This window comes from Schistocerca piceifrons, chromosome 8 (assembly GCF_021461385.2).
Source record: "Schistocerca piceifrons isolate TAMUIC-IGC-003096 chromosome 8, iqSchPice1.1, whole genome shotgun sequence".
NCBI classification, from domain to species: Eukaryota; Metazoa; Arthropoda; class Insecta; order Orthoptera; family Acrididae; genus Schistocerca; species Schistocerca piceifrons.
The window spans coordinates 384,973,650-384,994,777 of NC_060145.1; the positions used below are offsets into that span (position 1 = coordinate 384,973,650).

Here is a 21,128-nt window from a genome sequence, read left to right on the forward strand (position 1 = left end):
GGCACATAGGGTTCAGAATGCACAGTCAGACTGTGATAACTTCATAGCTTGCTTTGATCTTTGACAGAAGCACCGCTGAATCAAAAGTAAGAAAAAGAGTGCATGTGGGTACTAAGGACGCATCTACCATTTTCTTCACCTGATGGACTGCCATTACACCCTGACCGAAAGGTACAGTCGGATTTCTACCTGGGTCAGACCATTGAGCACCCTAGTGTAAATAACACCATGGAAAGAATTCAGTGTTCAATGGGTCTCGACATGAACAGGATATCCATGGAGGAGCAAAGCTGCAAGTAGTTGTGTTTGAGAATCGGAAAGTAGTCTGCAAAAGCAATGTGCCATTTTGTAAACAAGAGCAGGATTTTACAGGGCCAGCAATTGCACCAACACCTCCTGAATAATGAAGGGATTTGCAGGAGCAAAGGTCAAACTGTCTTCAGAATATGAAACCACAAGGAACCGTGGTGCAGCACGAAGGGTCTTTGGATCATTAGCCTCATTTCGTTTGGTAGACGTTGACTGTGAAGATGATGACTGGCTCATTGCGACCCCCCACCCCCATAAGGGGGTGCACCTGCCTTCGGTGATTGTTCACACCTCCTAAAAACCTGACAGATGGACGAACCGGCTATTTGGGAAGGTACCAGTTCAGGCAATTGCCCCTCTCTGGCCTGTACCAGGTGGTATGTGGAATGCTACCTGTCAACCCGGAGCTGGGAATTACCGTTCCCAGTCACCTGTTATGCATTAGACACGTGGGCTCGAAAGAAGCAAGCATACTGCTGTAAAGATTTTCTTTGTGCAAGAGGAGCCAACTGTGTAAGTTTGGAATATACTGCAAGTGAGAACAATGTCACTGACTGATTGACTGATAAAACCAACTGACTGACTGCAGTTGGAAACTCATTCGAAGTTGAAGGGGAGCTCAGTGATGTCAGGTATCTTCCTTGTGAACTTCAAAGTACACACTATTATCTTCTTTCAATGATGTATTGTGAAACTGGGAATCTGTATGTATGTTAACATATTCGTCTTCTTTCAACTATTATGTGCTTTGAGTTTGTGTGTTCTGCATGCTGTTTTTCTAAATGTGATTCAACTTTCAAACCATTTGGTCTATGTAGTTTGAACAAAAGGTATTTTGTAATGTTATGCACTATATCTTTTTATGTCCCAAACTTACAAAACTTTAATTATCCCAATTGATAGGTAGATTACTGAAGTATCCTTCAATGATGACAGTATGATTGGGGAACATAGACATTTGCAAGCCGAAGTCATCTCTAAGGTTTTCGGCTACATCTGTCAGTCAACCTTTTGGTCTATATAATTGAACCATAAGACCGCCATTTATACTGAGTACTGCCTTAACATTTTCACATGATACACTTATCCTATTATTAGTTGAAACACAGAGGATATCTCCATGTAAGTTTACCTTACTGGAGGAGGAAACTATTCATCAATGGGCTATGTCTTATTGTCAACCTGACAGGAGTAACTTCTTTCCAATAGTGTGTTTAATAACCGGTTCACCAAGGTGTTGATTGTCAGCAGCTTCTTGTTTCCTACTTGCAACTACCCTTTTTCCAACTACCACATATTCCTTTTACTGAACAGCAAAATGACAGCTTGCTGCCAGATGGCACCTCACATTACAGAGACTCGTCTGCGCGCAACTCTGATTGCTTTGCCAGCTGAATTATTTTCCTGTTTACCTATCACTCTGCAGCAGAATGCCAATTCTTTGCCTTCGTAATATATCTCGTATAAGGCATTTTGGATATACTCTCTCTCTCTCTCTCTCTCTCTCTCTCTCTCTGTGTGTGTGTGTGTGTGTGTGTGTGTGTATTGTTTAGATTCATCACAGAAAATATGGGTTTTTGTTTTAGCCTTGTTGTCCACAGGTCATACGAGGTGCGACAATAAAGTAATGAGACTGATGTGAAAAAAAAGGTTGCTTACCGTTTTAGTGAAGTTTAGTGTTGTCTCCTTCAAAGTAGTTTCCTTCTGACTGCACTCACTTTTTCCAGCGCTTCTGCCATTGATGGTAACATTTCTGGAACTCATCTTCTGTAATATCCTGTAAGACCCTCGTCACAGCTTTTTGGACATCTTGTCTTGTTTAAAAATCTGGTTAATAAGGTGGCTGTGGTAGTACTGAAATTTGTTTTGAGGTTAAAAATTGCTGTACTCACAGAGCAGTATGGGATGGCGCATTATCGTGATGCAGAATCCAATTATCAGCAATGTTGGCACGGACACGAAGAACTATTTCTAAAATTTCTTTGTAGCAATATTGGTTAACTGTTGGCCCAGGAAGCACCCACTATTTATGAACAATTCTCTTGGAATCAAAGAAGCACACAAGCATCCATCTGATTCTTGACTTTGACATGCAAGGTTTTTTGGTCTGGATGATCCCTTTGAGCACCATTGCAAACTTTGGTGTTTTGTCTCTTGATCGTACTGAAAAAACCATCTTTCATCACCAGTGATAACACAACTCAACAATTCTGGATTGATTTCCGTTTGCTCTAACAGACTGGCTGCCACATTTTTCCGTGTTTCTCGCTGTTGTTGTGTGAGATTTTTGGGGACCATTTTTGCACAAATCTTTCTCATACCAAGATCTTCAGTTATTATTAGATGAACCATTTCTTGATTGATGTTCAGTTCTTCTGCAATCATTTTCACGGATTATCTTCGATCAGATCGTACGAGTTCACGCACCCTGGCCAAGTTGACATCTGTCCATGAGGTTGACGGTCGTCCACTGTGGTCTTCATCATCAACATTCGTTCTGCCTTCACTTAACATTTTATGCCAATGAAAAACTTGAGCTCTTGACATAACCTCCTCTCCAAAAGCCTTCTGAAGCTTACCGTATGTTGTCATCACATTTTCACCCAATTTAACACAAAAAGAAATGGCATAACGTTGCGCAATATTATGCGGTTAATTTATTACAGCACAACTAACGACTGAGCAGTTGCATCGATGTGCCGCTTGAATTAGAAGCAGTTTATAGAGCAAGGTCAAAGATATTGTGCCTATGCAAGCCTGCAGGGTTGCCACATCTTGCAAAGAAAATCAGTCTCATTATTTTATTGTAGCACCTCGTATTGCGTACATACCCATGTAGCATGTAAACTTGCTAGATACTAATTAAAACACGTTAATGTTACTGTGTATCATGCATCATAGATACGGTGGAAGAGCAATTGTTTTGCTGTTATAGTTTTAATTTTAATGAAGGCAATGACATGGTCAGGTACGTAGTCAAACTCTAAGGCTTCATTTTATTTATACAACATTTAAGTTCCTGAGCACATGGCTGTATAGCTACATAAATCTCCTACAGGGTTGATGGGCATTGTCAGATGATTAACACACACTCAATATGTTTATGACTGTTTTCACATCCAAAGAGAGCAACGTCAATAGTGGGACATAGCTTAGAATTCATTGTCTGCATTGATGACAACAAGAGCTAAAGTGGATCAAATTAACTCCTAATTTAACAATTTTTCTGTATAAGTGGGTACAAAAATTTCCAATTTTTTTATTGCTTAATTTTAAACTTTATTATGGTTATAGATTATTTCAAACTATAGTTTGACAAATTATTAACTTAAAGGGTAAATAGAGAATGTTGAAAAAATGTTATATTAAAACCCTAAGTACAGTTGATGCTTTTGAAACATAATTCCACATAGAATAAAATGTCTTAGGACAGAACATTTTAGTTCAATCTCTTTCGAAACTGTACTGTTTCCAATAAACAACAAAAATTTCAATAATACACATTCACATATTTTTGTGGCTGTGTAAAAGATTCTCGAATATGGTACAATATACAGAGCTACATTTCAATCCTCACAAATATAGCACGAGTCCTTCCTATTTTTTCTTCCCATTCCTGTCTCAAACTCTGCTCCACATCCCACATATTATGGTAGGATTCTGCTTCTTTGCAGCAGGTGGAATGAATGATGGGAAATGACGGTCAAATAGGCAAATGGGTTTGGTGCTCGTGAATGGACAACCATCTACTTTCAAGGAGAATTCCTTCCTGTGCTGTTCGGCTGTCATCATCTCAATCACTGCCACATAAAAATCAAGAACGTCCTTTGCTCCTCCACATTTCTTGTACAAATTGAATGAATTCCAAACGGCCAGTTCAAGTACACGGAAAAATATTTTTTTCAGTATTTTTACCCTCTTTTCTGTGTTACTGGATTGTCTGATATACGCTGGTCAACTTGATCCACTCCTCCCATTGTGCCGTTATATGATATGACTCCTGCTGGTTTTGCTACCTGTTTACCCCTTGTATTTATATTTTACACTTCTGCATTGTGGACAGTGTTCCAAATATACATATCACTCTTGTTTTTTCATCTCATTGCTGTAAATTTACTCCTCTGAAATGCAACAATATCACCCTTCTTCAATTTCTTACTGCAAAGGTTTGGTGGTATATTTTCTAGAAGGTTGCATAGTGCCATATATGTCAGTCTTCTTAGCAATTAGGAGATATGCTAGGTTGGAAGAGTGTATAAATTATCAATTGTAAGGCAGTAGCCTTTGTTGAGAAGGGGTTTCATTAAAAATACTGTGCTCTTACCTGTGTATATAATTACAGACCATACATCACCAGACTTGTACTCATACAACATATATGTGTTTATAATAATTCTTGCTCTCTTTAGTGGCAGATACTGAACCCAAACTAATCTCCCTTTACTTAAGATAAATTCACCTTTGGTGACAGCCCTCTCAGAAGTACAAATAATTTTGAATTTCTTATTGTAACGTTCTAAAATACGCCAGATTCTGTTTAGTTTTGGCTGTGGATGGCTAGCAGGATTATACTTTGAGCTGCCTGAAAGAAGGCATTTCTTTAGTATCAAAAACTATTTGTAGCTGTGTAACTGGTGAAATATTCACATTGCAGGTAGTGGCTGTTTACACCAATACAGCTGGTAACTTGGTTTTTATATTTTGTAACAGTATTGTACCAAAGAAGATCTGTATCTCATCACTGTGTCCTTCCAACTAGCAACTGTCTTATCTCGAGCATATCTACTAGTCTCGGTGACTACAATATTTACTAACTTGTCATTAATTATTTTACTTACATATTCCATCACATTTGAACAGTCATTTTTTGTGAAGTCTGAAAGTGTTCCAGTGAACAGAAATCTTGGTGATTCAGGAGGAAATTCTGCAGTCATGTTTATTTCATAACATTTTCTGGGACTGGAAAAACTAACATTGCTTGAAACACTTTCTTGATCTGTCATCGCTTCGCAGACACTGTCGGTGTCTGATGTGTCACTTTCTGCCCCACTATATTCTATAGAAAACTCTTCGTCACTCTCCATAACGAAAAGACAAAGGGAAAAACAAGCCAGATTATATTTACACAGCATGACCAAGTGGCAACTAGACTCTGTCTCCATCTAACCTTGACTACAGATGACCAACAGAATCTGGGAAACTGAGCAACGCTGCATTGTTGTGCTCTGTTGTGACCACATTTGTAACTAACTTGATACAAAAATTTTCCCCGAGGATTAAAATTTCTAAGCAGAATATTGTCACGACAGGTATTCTTGCACTTTTAAGCTTTTGTAAAAATTAAAGTCGCAAGTATTCTCTGCCTTTTCAGTTAAGGGGTTAAAGAATTGAAAGGATCCCCCTAAGTAACAAACGAGGAATTCCAGAAGTCATGTTGTAATTGGATCAGTTGTTGTGAAAAAAGGACATATCAGAAGGGACTTTCCAAACACAACAGTGAAGAGACTAAAGGTGATGCATTTACGTCTGCTTTCTACGCTTTCCAGTAAAGCATTTATAAGTGAATGTCTAAATGTTGAGCTCTACATAAATGGTTGCATCATCAATTCTGAGGCAATGTCTCACTCAACACATCATGGTGAAAAGTTTTAAATGTTCTACACTTTTCCAGCACCAGTTGAAGTACGTTTTGGTAATAATTCTATCATGAATGTTACTGTAAAAAGAATTTACTTCAGAACCCTAGTAAATAGTGAAATGCATTTAACTTAGGCGTACAGTCTGTTTTGTACACCCACTGCTAGAAATAATTTGTTTCGAGTGACATCAGAAATTGACGTAGGGTTGCCACTCAATTCATTGAAACAGTTGTTAAGTCACAAAAAAAGGGGCATTGTTTAGGCACGAGGTGTATGTTCTGTGGAAATTCAAGTGAACCAGCCTGGAACACCATGTGTTTCTGAGACTAATCCGGCTTCCAGTGACAGGGTTATCAAAATGAACCCCATGTATACAAATTCTTGACAAGAAATGGAATCAATGTTAATTCTGATAGTTACTTTTGTGGTTCATGTGTTGAGGGGGAAGCAACAAGATGAGTGTCCAGTGACACCAACAGTGTTTCAATTAACCTGGGAAATAATTCATGCAGATCTGTGTGTACCTATAGAAAATAAAAGGTTTGAGTTGTATCATCTGCTTCATATGTGACTATTCAAGAATTTGCAGAGTTTGAAAGAAAAGGATAAAGCAGTCAGAGAGGATAAAGAAATCCTACATACTCTTAAAATACACTACGGAGCCCTGTTAAAAGTGTGAGTTCAGCAGTGGCCACGAATTTGACATAAACAGGTTCGAGGTTTTCTGAAAATGAGTGGTACAAAGTTACTTACTGTAAACCTCTATATGCCATAACAAAATTGCTGCACTGAATGTATAAATGGAACTGTTGAACTTGCACAGACAATGCTGCTGTCAAAGAATCTGGCGAAAGCTTTATGGGCAGAAGCAGCTGATACTGCTGCGTACATTCGTAACCAAACTGGACCACCCAGAGCTGATCGAAATACTTTGTATCAATTGTTCATGGAGAGAATGTTCATCTGAAGAGACTGTAATTTTGGGACCACATGTTATATACATGCTCCAAAAGAGTGACATTTAAGTGGGATTCCAAGGGACAACAAGCAGTCTCAGTTGGCTATGCTGAAAATGTTGATGGTTCTCACTTCTGGACAAAAACTGGTTGAGCAGAGATGTGTGAGACAGGATTTCCAGGAGAAACCTTGATAATATTCCTACATGAGGAAATTAAGACAGCATCTGATAAGGACACTTCTATTACAATGACTTAAACAGGGATGGGTTAGAAATGTTAGTGGATCATAAAGTCCTCCTGTGGAAAATGCAGCTAAGCCAGATGGGTCTGGAAGAGCACAGATCGACCTTTGAAAAAGGGAAAACTGGAATAATTTTGTGTATTTTACAGGATGTATGTTAACAGAACTGGATTAGCTCAGAAAGTATTCTGAAGCAATCAGGTCTCCGAACTTCAGTAGATGGAAATGAATAATGAAAGACAAAATTGTGTTTGAGGTGGAAAATTTCACATAGACTGACAGAATTACCAGCACAGTGCAAGGCAATCTTTATTTTATTTTATTTTTTTTTTTTTTTTTTTATGAGATGTTACTGGAAATTTCTGATTATTAAGCTCTACTTGTTATCTGATGCTACACCCAACGCAACAGTATTGACTACCATGAAACATTCAGCCACGCCATTCGGTGTGATACTGTTAGAGCAATCTGCCGATGTAGTCCCAAAACGAAAGACTCATAATCGCCTGAAAATGGCCTTGGTGGCTGAATCTGGTTGTGATATTTGAAAACAAAACTTCAACTTGCGGCGCTGTTCCCAAGTAAGTCATGGTGAACAATCTGCACAAAAAAGATCAGAGCAGTGTCGAACATTGCTGCTAATAGTTTAGAGCTGGTGTAGTCTAACAAAGTCAACATTTCTAAATGACCTGCCGAAACATAAAGTGAACAGCCTGAACGATTCCATTATAACACCACAAGGATATGCAATTTATGGTCTGAAAAATTTCATGCTGCTTAATTTTGGATTAACTGTAAAAGTAGTGAAGATCCATGTCTATTTTATCGCGTTTTTAATTATGGTAAGCTTGTAATTTAATCCTGAAAACTACATATACATGTATATTCTGCAGATCACTGTAAACTGCACGGCAGAGCATACGTCCCATTGTACCAGTCATGAAAAAAATTCCAGGATTTTTCCCGGATTCCCCAGCTAAAAATACACTTTCTCCCAGGTGAAAACACACTTTTTCTGTGTTAAGTGATAGTATATTTTCCCTTGGAACTGTAAACTTATCTTTTGAATGGTTACGGTTTTATACACGGATGTAGAATTTCCCGAAACTCAGGGGAAAATACAGGGTTTAGGAAGATCTTTGATGTGAAGTAACATGCAGCCTGCATATTTTCGTATTACGAAAGTATAAATTTCTAATTCCATCAAACACTTCCATTCGAAAGTAAAGTTCTGTGTACCGACTTAGCAGAAAATCCTAAGAAATTTTGGTCTTATGTCAAAGCGGTAGGTGGATCAAAACAAAATGTCCAGACACTCTGTAACCAAAATGGTACTCAAACAGAGGATGACAGACTAAAGGCCAAAATACTAAATGTCTTTTTCTAAAGCTGTTTCACAGAGGAAGACTGCACTGTAGTTCCTTCTCTAGATTGTCGTACAGATGACAAAATGGTAGATATCGAAATAGACGCCAGAGGGGTAGAGAAACAATTAAAATCGCTCAAAAGAGAAAAGGCCACTGGATCTGATGGGATACCAGTTCGATTTTACACAGAGTACGCGAAGGAACTTGCCACCCTTCTTGCAGCGGTGTACTATAGGTCTCTAGAAGAGCGTAGCGTTCCAAAGGATTGGAAAAGGGCACAGGTCATCCCCATTTTCAAGAAGAGACGTCGAAGAGATGTGCAGAACTATAGACCTACATCTCTAACGTCGATCAGTTGTAGAATTTTGGAACACATATTATTTTAGAGTATAATGACTTTTCTGGAGACTAGAAATCTACTCTGTAGGAATCAGCATGGGTTTCGAAAAAGACAGTCGTGTGAAACCCAGCTCGTGCTATTCATCCACGAGACTCAGAGGCCCGTAGACACGGGTTCACAGGTAGATGCGGTGTTTCTTGACTTCCGCAAGGCGTTCGATACAGTTCCCCACAGTCGTTTAATGAACAAAGTAAGAGCATATGGACTATCAGACCAATTGTGTGATTGGATTGAAGAGTTCCTAGATAACAGAACGCAGCATGTCATTCTCAATGGAGAGAAGTCTTCTGAAGTAAGAGTGATTTCAGGTGTGCCGCAGGGGAGTGTCGTAGGACCGTTGCTATTCACAATATACATAAATGACCTTGTGGATGACATCGGAAGTTCACTGAGGCTTTTTGCGGATGATGCTGTGGTATATCGAGAGGTTGTAACAATGGAAAATTGTACTGAAATGCAGGAGGATCTGCAGCGAATTGACGCATGGTGCAGGGAATGGCAATTGAATCTCAATGTAGACAAGTGTAAGGTGCTGCGAATACATAGAAAGATAGATCCCTTATCATTTAGCTACAAAATAGCAAGTCAGCAACTGGAAGCAGTTAATTCCATAAATTATCTGGGAGTATGCATTAGGAGTGATTTAAAATGGAATGATCATATAAAGTTGATTGTTGGTAAAGCAGATGCCAGACTGAGATTCATTGGAAGAATCCTAAGGAAATGCAATCCGAAAACAAACAAAGTAGGTTACAGTACGCTTGTTTGCCCACTGCTTGAATACTGCTCAGCAGTGTGGGATCTGTACCAGATAGGGTTGATAGAAGAGAGAGAGAGAAGATCCAACGGAGAGCAGCGCGCTTCGTTACAGGATCATTTAGTAACCGCGAAAGCGTTACGGAGATGATAGGTAAACTGCAGTGGAAGACTCTGCAGGAGAGGCATTCAGTAGCTCGGTACGGGCTTTTGTTGAAGTTTCGAGAACATACCCTCACCGAAGAGTCAAGCAGTATATTGCTCCCTCCTACGTATATCTCGCGAAGAGACCATGAGGATAAAATCAGAGAGATTAGAGCCCATACAGAAGCATACCGACAATCCTTCTTTCCACGAACAATACGAGACTGGAAAAGAAGGGAGAACCAATAGAGGTACTCAAGGTACCCTCCGCCACACACCATCAGGTGGCTTGCAGAGTATGGATGTAGATGTAGATGTAGATGAGACTGTTTTGACACAAATGGTCATTTTTATAACACGACAGAATATAATTCACAAAGTACCAATATGAAATGCCTGTTAGGCAGTTTCACATTTCATTCATACGCTCCAGTTTCTCAAGCACAAGAGTGAAAAGTAGTAGTACGAAATTTTTATATAAATTTGGAATCGTGATATTCTTCCATAATTTGTGTAATGTCCCCGTTTTTTCTCTTTCCTCGTTCTAACAAACAATCTTATCACTAATTTTGTAACTATTCCTGCCATTGTCAAAACTTAATTGCCGGGTAACTTCACTAACCCTGTCAGAATCATCGGTTTCATTACCCAGCAATTATTCTCCGGTCAGGCGTTGTTAAATGTTCATAGAACACGTTTTCCATGCTGCTTCCAGAAGAGAACTTAAGCGGCTGCTAGCCTGGGACTGTAGAACTGGCCCTTACAAGTGAAGCGATGTGGCCAAAAATTTTCTGTCAAAATTTCATATTCTTGGGTACACCGAGAAGATAATACGTAATCTTTCTTACCTGTTATTCCTGTTAGTCATTTATTTCCACTCTGGTTGTCTGAATCTATAGATTTCACTAGTAAATATAACAATGCTAATTATTCACAAACCCAATCAACCACGTAATCAGACAGTGATTGGCAGTCATCCGTTTTGCTTCATTCCCGTCAGCTCGCATAGCCCAACTTATGATTCATTCAGCAATCAACTTAGGTGTTCAAAAATGTTAAAATGCTTTCAAAATCATATGAGTAATCGATTGACCAACATGCGCTGGATGCTAGGCGCTTTGTGAAACAAGGTTTTTTCTTTCAAGAATGAGAATAGGATTAATGTTTTCAGAATCCATGCTGGTTGGCATGGAGATCATTCCGTTCAAGATACCTCATTAACAATAGCTTGTAGTTAACAGAGGGATATCTTATCACTTACACCACAAAGAGAACTCTACCTTTCTCAATTGACTGTTGGGTCATTAAAGTTTCCACTGATGATTTCAGTATGACTGGGGACCTTAAGTATAAGCGAACTGAGGTTTTCTGTAAGGTTTTCGGTTACATCAGGAGATGTAGGGACAGAAGGGTCAAATTACCATTTTATGCCCAGCCAATGCTGATTTTTGCCCGAACAGTCTCATGGGCGGATTCAATTTCTATCTCAGTGGATTAGAGTTTCTTGTCTAATGCAACAAATGCACCACCTCCATATTCCATTTGCGTATCCTTTTGATATACACTTCTCTCCAAAAATATCACTGCTATCAATTTCAGGCTTCATCCAGCTTTCTGTACTTAGTGCTATGTGAGCTTCATTGTTTTTCAGGAGCTCTTCAAACTCTTGGCATTTTGTTGTGAATGTTTTGCCAGTTAACCACTAGGACTTTGATACTCTCACCTGTCAGAGGCAATTCTTTCGACCTTACACTGATACTTCTGTGTTTGGTGCAACTATTGTTATCTGGATTGGATGGAGAGTCTTCTTTTCTAAGAAACACTTGGGTGCACCATGCACACAGTCAGCTAGCTGGGTAGCAGCCTCTGATGTGTAGTGAACACCTGATCAATTTAGAGGGACCCTACAGTTCTCAACCCTATGGTGAAGTCCAGGAGGTTGCAGCCTAGCTTGTCGCAGAACCTTCAAAGTCTATGTTTCAGTCCTTCCACTCAACACAGAACCAAGTGGGCCACAATCAGTTCTGGGGACAATGTTTCAAATTGTGAGTTCCACTAAAACTCTGTGCACAAGGCTAGTTCTCTCAACCTTTTCTGCCAGTCACTGGAACAATACAACTATGACATCTGAGCCCAGATGACAGGCATCATTTGTTACAATGTGTGCCACAATCTGCAGTTGGCCGCATCCTGTTCCCTCAATGACAGACAGAATAGCTTCTTCAACACGTTGAATGAGAGCCACAGGCATACACACTGAGTGCACCTGTGTCCTTTCCTGTTCCTTGCTGCCATTTTCATAAAGGGTACCGTCATTTGCCATATGTTTCAACTGCGAACAATTAATAACCCCTACCCTTTTGCAATTGCCTGCTCCTGATGCTGGACAGAACAGGTTTCCACAAAAGAGGTGAAGTGAGTTCCACTGGCTCAGTTTCAGTTTCAGTGAAAGACAGCACCTTGAACTTGTTGGGTACAGGGATCGGTTTAACACCCTGAGTTCTTCCTGTTCATCTACCCTGTACAGGATCCCTAGATATACCACTGACAAATCACTCACAGTTAAGTGGACAAGTAAAGACAAATCCTGCACTTTCTGCACAGGAGACAGGATGCACAGAATACTTAGGATACCTTTGGTACCCATACCACAGGTACGTAACACTCTGGAGATTTTCCAACATACCAGTTTGCATCGGTTGTGAATCATATGACGGCAGTCGGGGCAATTTCCACCTGCTTATGAATGTCAACCAATTCGTCCTGTGTTCAAGAACAGCACTCACAGTGGGGCTGCATTTTGGCCACTGACACATATTATGGGACAGTGAACAAATAACTTTAAGCCTGCTGATAATCTTTTAATCTTGTTGAGCTAAAAAATTACTAATTCGCTATAAGAACTGAAGCACACACAAAATGAGATTTCTGTTCAGGCAACAGAAAAATCAGTGGTAAAAATTAATGGTTTCCTAAAACTTTTTGAGAATAATTATAGTTGTTACAAAACTCAAAAATAGATTTAATTTACAATGAATGTAGATAATTTATATTCCTCTTAAGGCAAGACTAAATGTAACAATACGTTAGTTACAATATCTGCTACAGTAACTAAATGACAAATGCCAATTTACTACAAATTAGATTATGCAGAGGACAATGATAATTTCTGACTTGTTACTTGAACAAAGGAAAGAGCATCAGCAATGGTTTTATGAGCACATTGCAGATGGAATTCTAGATTAAAGCAGAAGCTGTTTGACTCTTCTTCAATATTAATGCCAAACACGGTTAAGACAGTTCAGTTTTTATCAGTCACGGAGATCTTTTAGTACGTATTCTCCAACTTAATATGGCATACGCAAATGCTGTCTCAACACTAATTGAGAAACATCTACATGTGCAAGAATTCAAAGGTATGAAGCCTCAAGCAGCCTATCAAAAAGCAGGTGGATGCTTTATGTATTTGACTGTAGTAAGACATCAAGAAAGCTTTCTTCTTGCAAAATTAGCACCAATTTTCTACATGTTTGCAGCTTCAGAACTATTCACAGGAAGGATAATATGACACTATTGTCCTCTTTGGACGGATACACACTGTAGTTTTCGAAGACGGCAGTGTAGGCCGAATGGTTTAGCATTTATCGTAAAATCAAACTTAGTTGTTTCTTTGCACACAAATTTGAGAATGGGAACTGTGGCAACCTGAATTGGATTTCTCAAAAAAAGTCTATGAACTACAACCATATTTGTCACCAAGGTTGTCAGCCTTATGAGTCTGCAACAGTGAAAGCTCACCCTTTGGTATTTTCAGTGATGGGTTTGTCTCTGAACTGTAAGCTCAGTCTCGATGCACAACCCAATCTCCCAAATCCCATGCGATGTTGTGATTCTCAAACTTCAAACAGATAGCAGTTGCATATAGAGAAACTGAAACCTGAAGAATATATGGACACTTTACCTAAAAGACCTAAGAACAAATTTAATAAAGTCACTATACATTTTGAAGAGTTTCAGCGGACAAACCTGGAGCTCTGACAGATCTTCACTTTTGCAGATCAAACAAGCATTTGTAAAGTTCTGAATTAACTATGGTGATGCAGTTAATGGTTCATCATAAGCTGTATATATTATATTGATCATTATGAGGCCAGCAGCTGCTCAACATGCTCTAATTGGACAAGCCAGTTCAGAGGCTGTGTGCAGAGGATGAACAACCACTCAAAACACAGTAATGCCTCCTCACAGTGAGACAAATCTTTGGAAGTATTGGGAAAGCAACAGTCATTGGGGTTTGTTGATAGACTGCTACTCACCACATAGAGAGAGAAGACATTAAGACATAATTTGTCATGTGGGCAGTAAGTTGCAGGCAGTCTACAGTGGCAATGGTAACTTCCAAATTAGAATACTACATGTTTATAGATACATACCTTGTACATAGCATTTTTGTTGAACAAACATGGATCATGACCAATCAGTTTTGTCTCTTTTGCTCGATCTAGGACGTACACAAGAGAGAAAAACTTCTTTAATATGAACTTTTTCATAGCTTGAACATATGCTGTATCATACATATGCAGAGCTTTAGAATGGTTGTATTTCTGTTTGATGTAACGGTCTTCCAGAAAATTGTGCACGAGAAATGCTGTTAGGCCTTGCACATCAGAGTTGGATGATAGTAAAATATTTTTTCCGTAAATTGTTTCTAGGCCTATTCGCAGCCACAGAGGATTGTAGCATAGAAGCAGTTTTAAGATATACTGCTTTAGACCTAAAAAATGAGCAAAAACATGTTTTCACAGAGCAAAAAGTGTGTTACGTTTAAGCTTTTTTTTTTAATTTTCAGAAGCATACTTACCGATATCCTGTAAGAGTGCTTTATCATCACGGATACATAGTACTTTTTTCTCTATTCCTGCAGTTACTTTACTCAAAACTTCCACAACTTCATTCGACTTGAACAGTAAACGAGCAGCTTTGCGCAGTGAGTTCAGCCTCTCATTGGTGTTGTACAAGGAGGAAACCACTTCACGACTCTGTGCCAAGTCAATTTTCTGTTGCTTAGAGGTTTGTTTCCAAAGTGCAACAATATCCACTATAAAGAAAAAGTTGTAATAAGCTTCAGCAAACAAAGGAAATTTTGATACAACACTGGAATGGCCTGCAACTGCAACGAGAACATTTAATACTACTGTAACCAGTTACAAAACACACATTGTAGTCAGTCTGATGGCCTAGCTATGGGTTTCTTCTCCTGGTCCTATATTATCCGAAATTTTTTCCTGGGCAATTTTGAACAAAATGAGCTACAGAAAGCACCACTGAATTTCAACACAACAAGTTGGTTCAGATATGTGGATAACGCATCGTATTTATCAACTGGTACAACTAAACAATTAGATACATAACTACAATATTTGAACTCCCAACATAAGAAAATTCAGTACACAAGGGAGCTGGAGGGTTGTTCTGCAAGTTTCCTGGACCTTATATATATACATTAGCATAAAGACACACTTATTCAGCATTTACAGAAAAACCATAGCTACAAGTATAGTAATCCTTCCAAGTTCTCATTACCCACACAGTCTTAAATATGCAGCTTTCCATTCAATGGTGCTTCACCTCATAGCTGTCCCATTATCTGAATCTGAATTTCAAACAGAACTACAAACCATCAAACATACCGTCACTTAAAAGAAGGTGTTATTAGATGAATGATGAACACTAACTTCACTTAACGAAGGTTCGTTCAGCACTTGCACATACAAGAGCGTGGAGCGAACTGCCTCCGGATAGAACACATCCGGTAGATATACAGTTACAGAACATTACAGTAAAAAGATTCCCGACATTTGTGGATACTTCTAGAATGTACTCGAACCGAATATAGAAATTAAAATTTTACAATTCAGTTGAGTTTTGAACTCACAACCCTCCATGCAACAGTCTTCTGCAACATTGCTCCCTCCTTAAGAGAACAGCGTCTCGGTGTTACGTCATCCTAGTTCAGGAACGAGTCATCGGTCCTGCATACTCTGACTCCCAATGACTGATGTTCGCCGTGGCAGTGATCTTAGAACTTCCCTTACTTCTGAGCTCTTCATCACCTTTCCGCTTGTTGCCTGTCTCTGGAGCTTTGAATTTACCCTGGGTGGCAGGATCCTTGTAGAGCTTCATTCGAAGGACGTGGACTGTATCTCTGATCTTTCATCGTCTTGTGTCAGGGTCGAAATCGTCTACTTCATAAGTAACATCAGACAACTGTCTTACAACCTTATGAGGTCCAAAGTAGCGCCTGAGGAGCTTCTCAGAGAGACCAACCTTCCGAACAGGAGTGAAGATCCAGACAAGGTCACCAGGCTGGTAGGCAACAGGGCAGTGGCCCACCTCATACTTTCGGCAATCGTTTTCTTGAGCCTGCAGCGTGCAGAGTCAAGTTAACTGCCGAGCTTCCTCTGGTCTGGCTAACACCTATCTGATGTAGTCATCGTCCACGTCATCAGGATGTAACAGAAACACAGTGTCTATTGTTATAGTTGTCTCACACTCATGCACCAGGAAAAATGACGTAAATCCGGTGGTGTCTTGTTTGGTGGTGGTGTAGGCAAACGTCACGAAAGGTAGCACCTCATCCTAGTTGCGCTGCTCGACACTGACGAATATTGATGGCATGTTGTCCAAGGTCTTATTAAGGCGTTCAGTAAGCCCTTGAGTTTGCGGATGGTAGGCAGTCATCATGTGATGAGCAATGTTGCACCGACGGTTTATCTCTGTCACAAGATTCAATTTAAAAACTTTCCCTCGATCCATAATTAATGACCCTGGGCCACCGTGTTTTAATACAATGTCTTCTACGATGAATTTGGCTGCCTCGAATGCTTCGGCTGTTTTCGCGGCTTTTGTAAAGGCATAGCGTGTCAGATAATCAGTGCAAACAATAATCCATCTACTACCACTAGCAGACGTTGGAAATCGTCCAAAGAGATCAATCCCAACACACTAGAAAGGCATTTCCGCTGGTGGAATTGGTATGAGTCAGCCACGTGGTTTCTGGGGGACTGCCTTTCTCCTCTGGCACTCTCGACAGCGACACACAGTGACTGACACTCCTAAAAAAATCTCGTGCGGATTCTATCGCATCTCTTAATAAATCCTAAATGTCCGGCTTAAGGTGCGTCATGGAATTTCTGTAGAACATCTTAGTGCATGTGTTTAGGAATTACTGGTAGCCACCTCTTTCCAAACAGATCAAAGTTTTCCTTCCAAAGTAATCCATTTACTACCTTAAATTGTCCTTTCACATCCTCTGACCAATTTACAGCAAGCATAATTTGAGATATCTTGGCATCCTGCTCAGCAGAGAGATCCTGGAGTGCAGCGAGACAGTCACTATCTTAATCAAAGTCTTTATGGTCTTGCACAGGGTTTCTTGAGATACAGTCAGCATCTTGGTGTTTTCTCCCACTTTTGTAACTATGGTAATGTCATACTCTTGAAGACGTAGTGTCCACCTGACGAGTCGTCCTGTTGGATTCTTAAGACCCGTCAACCAACAAAGTGAATGATGGTCTGTAACAACTGCGAATGGCCTTCCATAGAGATACTGTCGAAATTTGCACATGGCCCAGATCACAGAAAGACACTCTCTTTCTGTATTTGAGTAGTTTCTCTCGGCTCTCTAAGTGTCCTAGAAGCATAGGCTATAATATTCTATTTTCCATCCAAAATCTGCACCGTAACAGCACCGATCCCACACCCACTGCCATCTGTGTGTAGTTCTGTAGGTGCCCTCTCATCATACGGACCAAGTACAGGGTCTGTCGCCAGAGCTTTTTGCAGCACATAGTAAAAATCTTGTTGAGCACCACCTCGGATAAATTTAGCATCGGTTTGTAACAACTCTTGGAGTGACCTGACTTTGATACAAAAGTCTTTGATAAAAAGATGGTAATAAGAACATAATCCGAGGAAGCTTCTCACATCTCTAATACAAGGTGACACACAGGAGACGGACGGTTTTGAACTGCATAGTACTGAGGGCGCAGTGGTGGGACGTGGTCGTGGTGGGGATAGTACTGATCCACACAAGACGCCATTATTCAGTCGCTATGGAGCAGTGGGACTTGCAACATCGGGTGTTTGTCTATGACAGTTTCGTGAAAAGTGGTGAGTCTATTATTGCTACCCAGCGATTGTTTCGAGTACGGTTTAATGTCGGTTGACATGGAGCTGTTCCCAGCCGTAACACAATCCTCAGATGGGTGGAAAACTTCAGATCAACTGGAAACATACTGGATAAGAAGCATCCTGGCCCGAGACGCAGAGTAACGGCACCAGGAAATGTTGAAAGGGCAAGGCAAGCGGCAGTCAGTAGCCCAGGAAGGTCAGCTGGATGTCACGCTAGTGAGTTATGAATCAATCATGAATCGGTTAGACGAATTTTGCATGAAGAATTAAAATTCCATCCCAACAAAATGCTCATTGTCCAACAACTTAAGCAAACTGAATTTGCTGTACGAGAAGACTTCGCTTACAGAATGCAAGTGATTTTGGGATAGAATGAAAATGAAATTTTATTGATGAGCGATGAAGCTCATTTTCATTTAAATGGGACTGTGAATAAGCAAAACCTACGTCACTGGGATCCAGAGCATCCACACCTTATCCACCAGCGTCCTCTACACTCACCAAAAGTAACAGTCTGGTGTGCTCTTGGCTCTGTTGGCATTATTGGACCTTATTTTTTGAAGAGAACGGGGCCACAGTTACTGTTAATTCGGTTCGTTACATTCGTATGCTTGAAAACATTCTTGAAACCAGAACTAAGAAGACGACGAATCCCTTTAAAATGCATTTGGTTCCAGCAGGATGGGGCAATATCACACATCGCAAACACTTCAATGACAATTCTTAGACGCATGTTTCCTGGCTGAATTATATCACGTTTTTGCAATGTTCCTTGGCCTCCAAGGTCTCCCGACTTGTCAGTCTGTGACTTTTTATCTGTGGGGGTACCTTACGAACTGTGTCTATAACCACAAACCACAAAATTTGGACGAGTTGAAGAATGCAATCACTCAAGAAATTGCTGCCATCCCTGCAGAGATTTTAGTCCGTGTGATGGAGGATTCTGAGAAGAGACTTGAATCCTGCGTTCAAAATGATGGACATCACCTTGACAACATTATTTTTCACAAATAACTTTGTTAACTAAAATGGCAAAAAATGAGCTTTGATTTCATGTAAATAAACATGCATTAATTTTAAAGTTGGCTGAGTATTATTTCATTAAAAACCGTCCATCTCCCGTGTGTCAGCCTGTACTTTTAGGAATAGAAAATTCCGTTATAGATCTCAACTTTTCTGGGTCTGGTCGCACACCTTCATTTGACACTAGGTGTCCAAGTATTTTGATTTCTTTTGCTCCAAAGAGACGCTTTCTTGGATTAAGTTTCAGTCCGCCTTGTTGGAGACACTTAAGAACAGCCCTCAGTCTTTTTGTGTGTTCATCAAATGTCTCTGCGAACACAATGTCATCATCTAAATAATAAAGACACATTGTCCACTTCAGGTGACAGAAGATTATCCATCAGCCGTTCAAAAGTTGCTGGTGCATTACACAAACCAAACGGCATTACCTTAAGTTCATACAGGCCCTCAGGGGTGATGAATGCAGTTTTCTCACGATCAGCCTCATCAACTTCGATTTGCCAGTATCCCGGGTACATGTCCATGGTTGAGAAATCTAGTGTATCGTCAGTTCGAGGAAGACGGTGAACTTCCTTTTCAGTTATCTTATTAAGCTTCCTGTAATCAGCACAAAAGTGCCAACTGCCATCCTTCTTCCTGACGAGAACCACTGGTGACGACAATGGGCTCTACGAAGGCTGAATGATGTCACTCATCATCATTTTCTCTATCTCGTCGCAAATTATTCAACGTTCCATTGCTGACACACGGTATGCTCTCTGGCTTATTGGTTGATGATCTCCAGTGCTAATTCGTTACTTCACCGTCAATTTGTCTAATTTGCTCTTCAGCTGTTGATTGAAGCATTCAGAGAACTCTTGAAGAATGGCAAGTAGCTTCTTCTGTTGTTCTTTAGTGAGGTATGGTGATAGTCGAACTAGAAGATCTTGTCTCGTAGTGGTAGGGCTAATTTCGCCCACACACTCGGGATGGGAGATTTCTATGATGTTCAGCTGTTCTGCAATTAACAGAGCTCAGCATTTGCTACGCACTTGCATCTTGGAAGGATTTGCAGCTCTTGGTGTCAGTTAACTATGCACAATTCACCGAATCTGTTCTTAAACGAGACGACAGAGGCTGGAATGACCAAGTTATTCTTCAGTGGTATGCTTCTCTTATATTCCGCTACAAGATCCATGGGCTGATGCATGGCGTGACACGTGACAGTTACCTCTGTATCTCACTGAGCATAATCTTCGAGTGATCACAATCTATAATTGCCTGAGAAGCTTTCAAAAAGTCCCATCCGGGAATGACGTCATGACTACACTCTTGCAAGACGACGAATTCTAAGGGCTGTGTATTGCCACTTATACCCACACGAATGACACATCTTCCTGTAGGTTTTACATATTTCCCATTAGCCACCTTCAGCAGAGATGTTTTGTTGGCGACGAATATGGTTTTCTGCAACTGGCGACAGTACGTCTCCGAAATGACTGAATATGATGCTCCAGAGTCCACAAGAGCTTGAGCTGGTCAGCCAGCCATGAAGATATCAACATAGTTCCCTACCATTTTTGTAGCGATCAACTGCAGAGGATTTTTCTCTTCGGCGGCCTCACCTCCAAGGAAGGTAGCACCCTTTAGTTTTCCTGGTTGCAGCAGCTATATGATCGGCTGGATCTTCTAAATGGCAATGGAGACCTCGATCAGCGTGTTGGAGAGTGTCCTCTCCAGCTGCTACCTTGCGGCTTTGGTGACCTTGTTCATCTTCGTCGTCCCGGAATTGGCGTCGGCTAAGATTGGTCTGCTGTCATCTGGTGCAGGTGTCATCAAATATCCGCCGCCTTTCTTGACAATAGCGCACCATATGTCCCAGTCGTCTGCAGTGGAAATCTACTGGTTGGTTATCCTGGGTCCTCCAGACATCAGTCTTCCTTGGTGTCCAAACATGTTCCTCATGCGGCATTGTAGGAACGTAACTTCGCCTGGGTCTCTACTTTTTTACCGTTTTAAAGAGAAATGAAAGACGAAAGATCGGGTTCAATGTCTGTTCCACTTCCTCCCTTATGATCTCTTGAAGCGTCTCAGTTTTTTGCTCACCGTGCAATCCAA

The 21,128-nt window shown here is 40.4% G+C and overlaps 1 protein-coding gene across 1 annotated transcript in view; it reads right to left on the reverse strand.

The window, feature by feature from the left end:
• LOC124711771 (protein abnormal spindle) overlaps positions 1–21,128 on the reverse strand; it is a 167,895-nt gene that overhangs the window by 58,460 nt on the left and 88,307 nt on the right. The window contains exons 8-9 of the mRNA XM_047241986.1: positions 14,677–14,913; positions 14,249–14,589 (exon numbers count right to left, since the gene is read on the reverse strand). Of these exons, the coding sequence (XP_047097942.1) occupies positions 14,249–14,589; positions 14,677–14,913 (578 nt within the window). The remainder of the gene's footprint in view (positions 1–14,248; positions 14,590–14,676; positions 14,914–21,128) is intronic.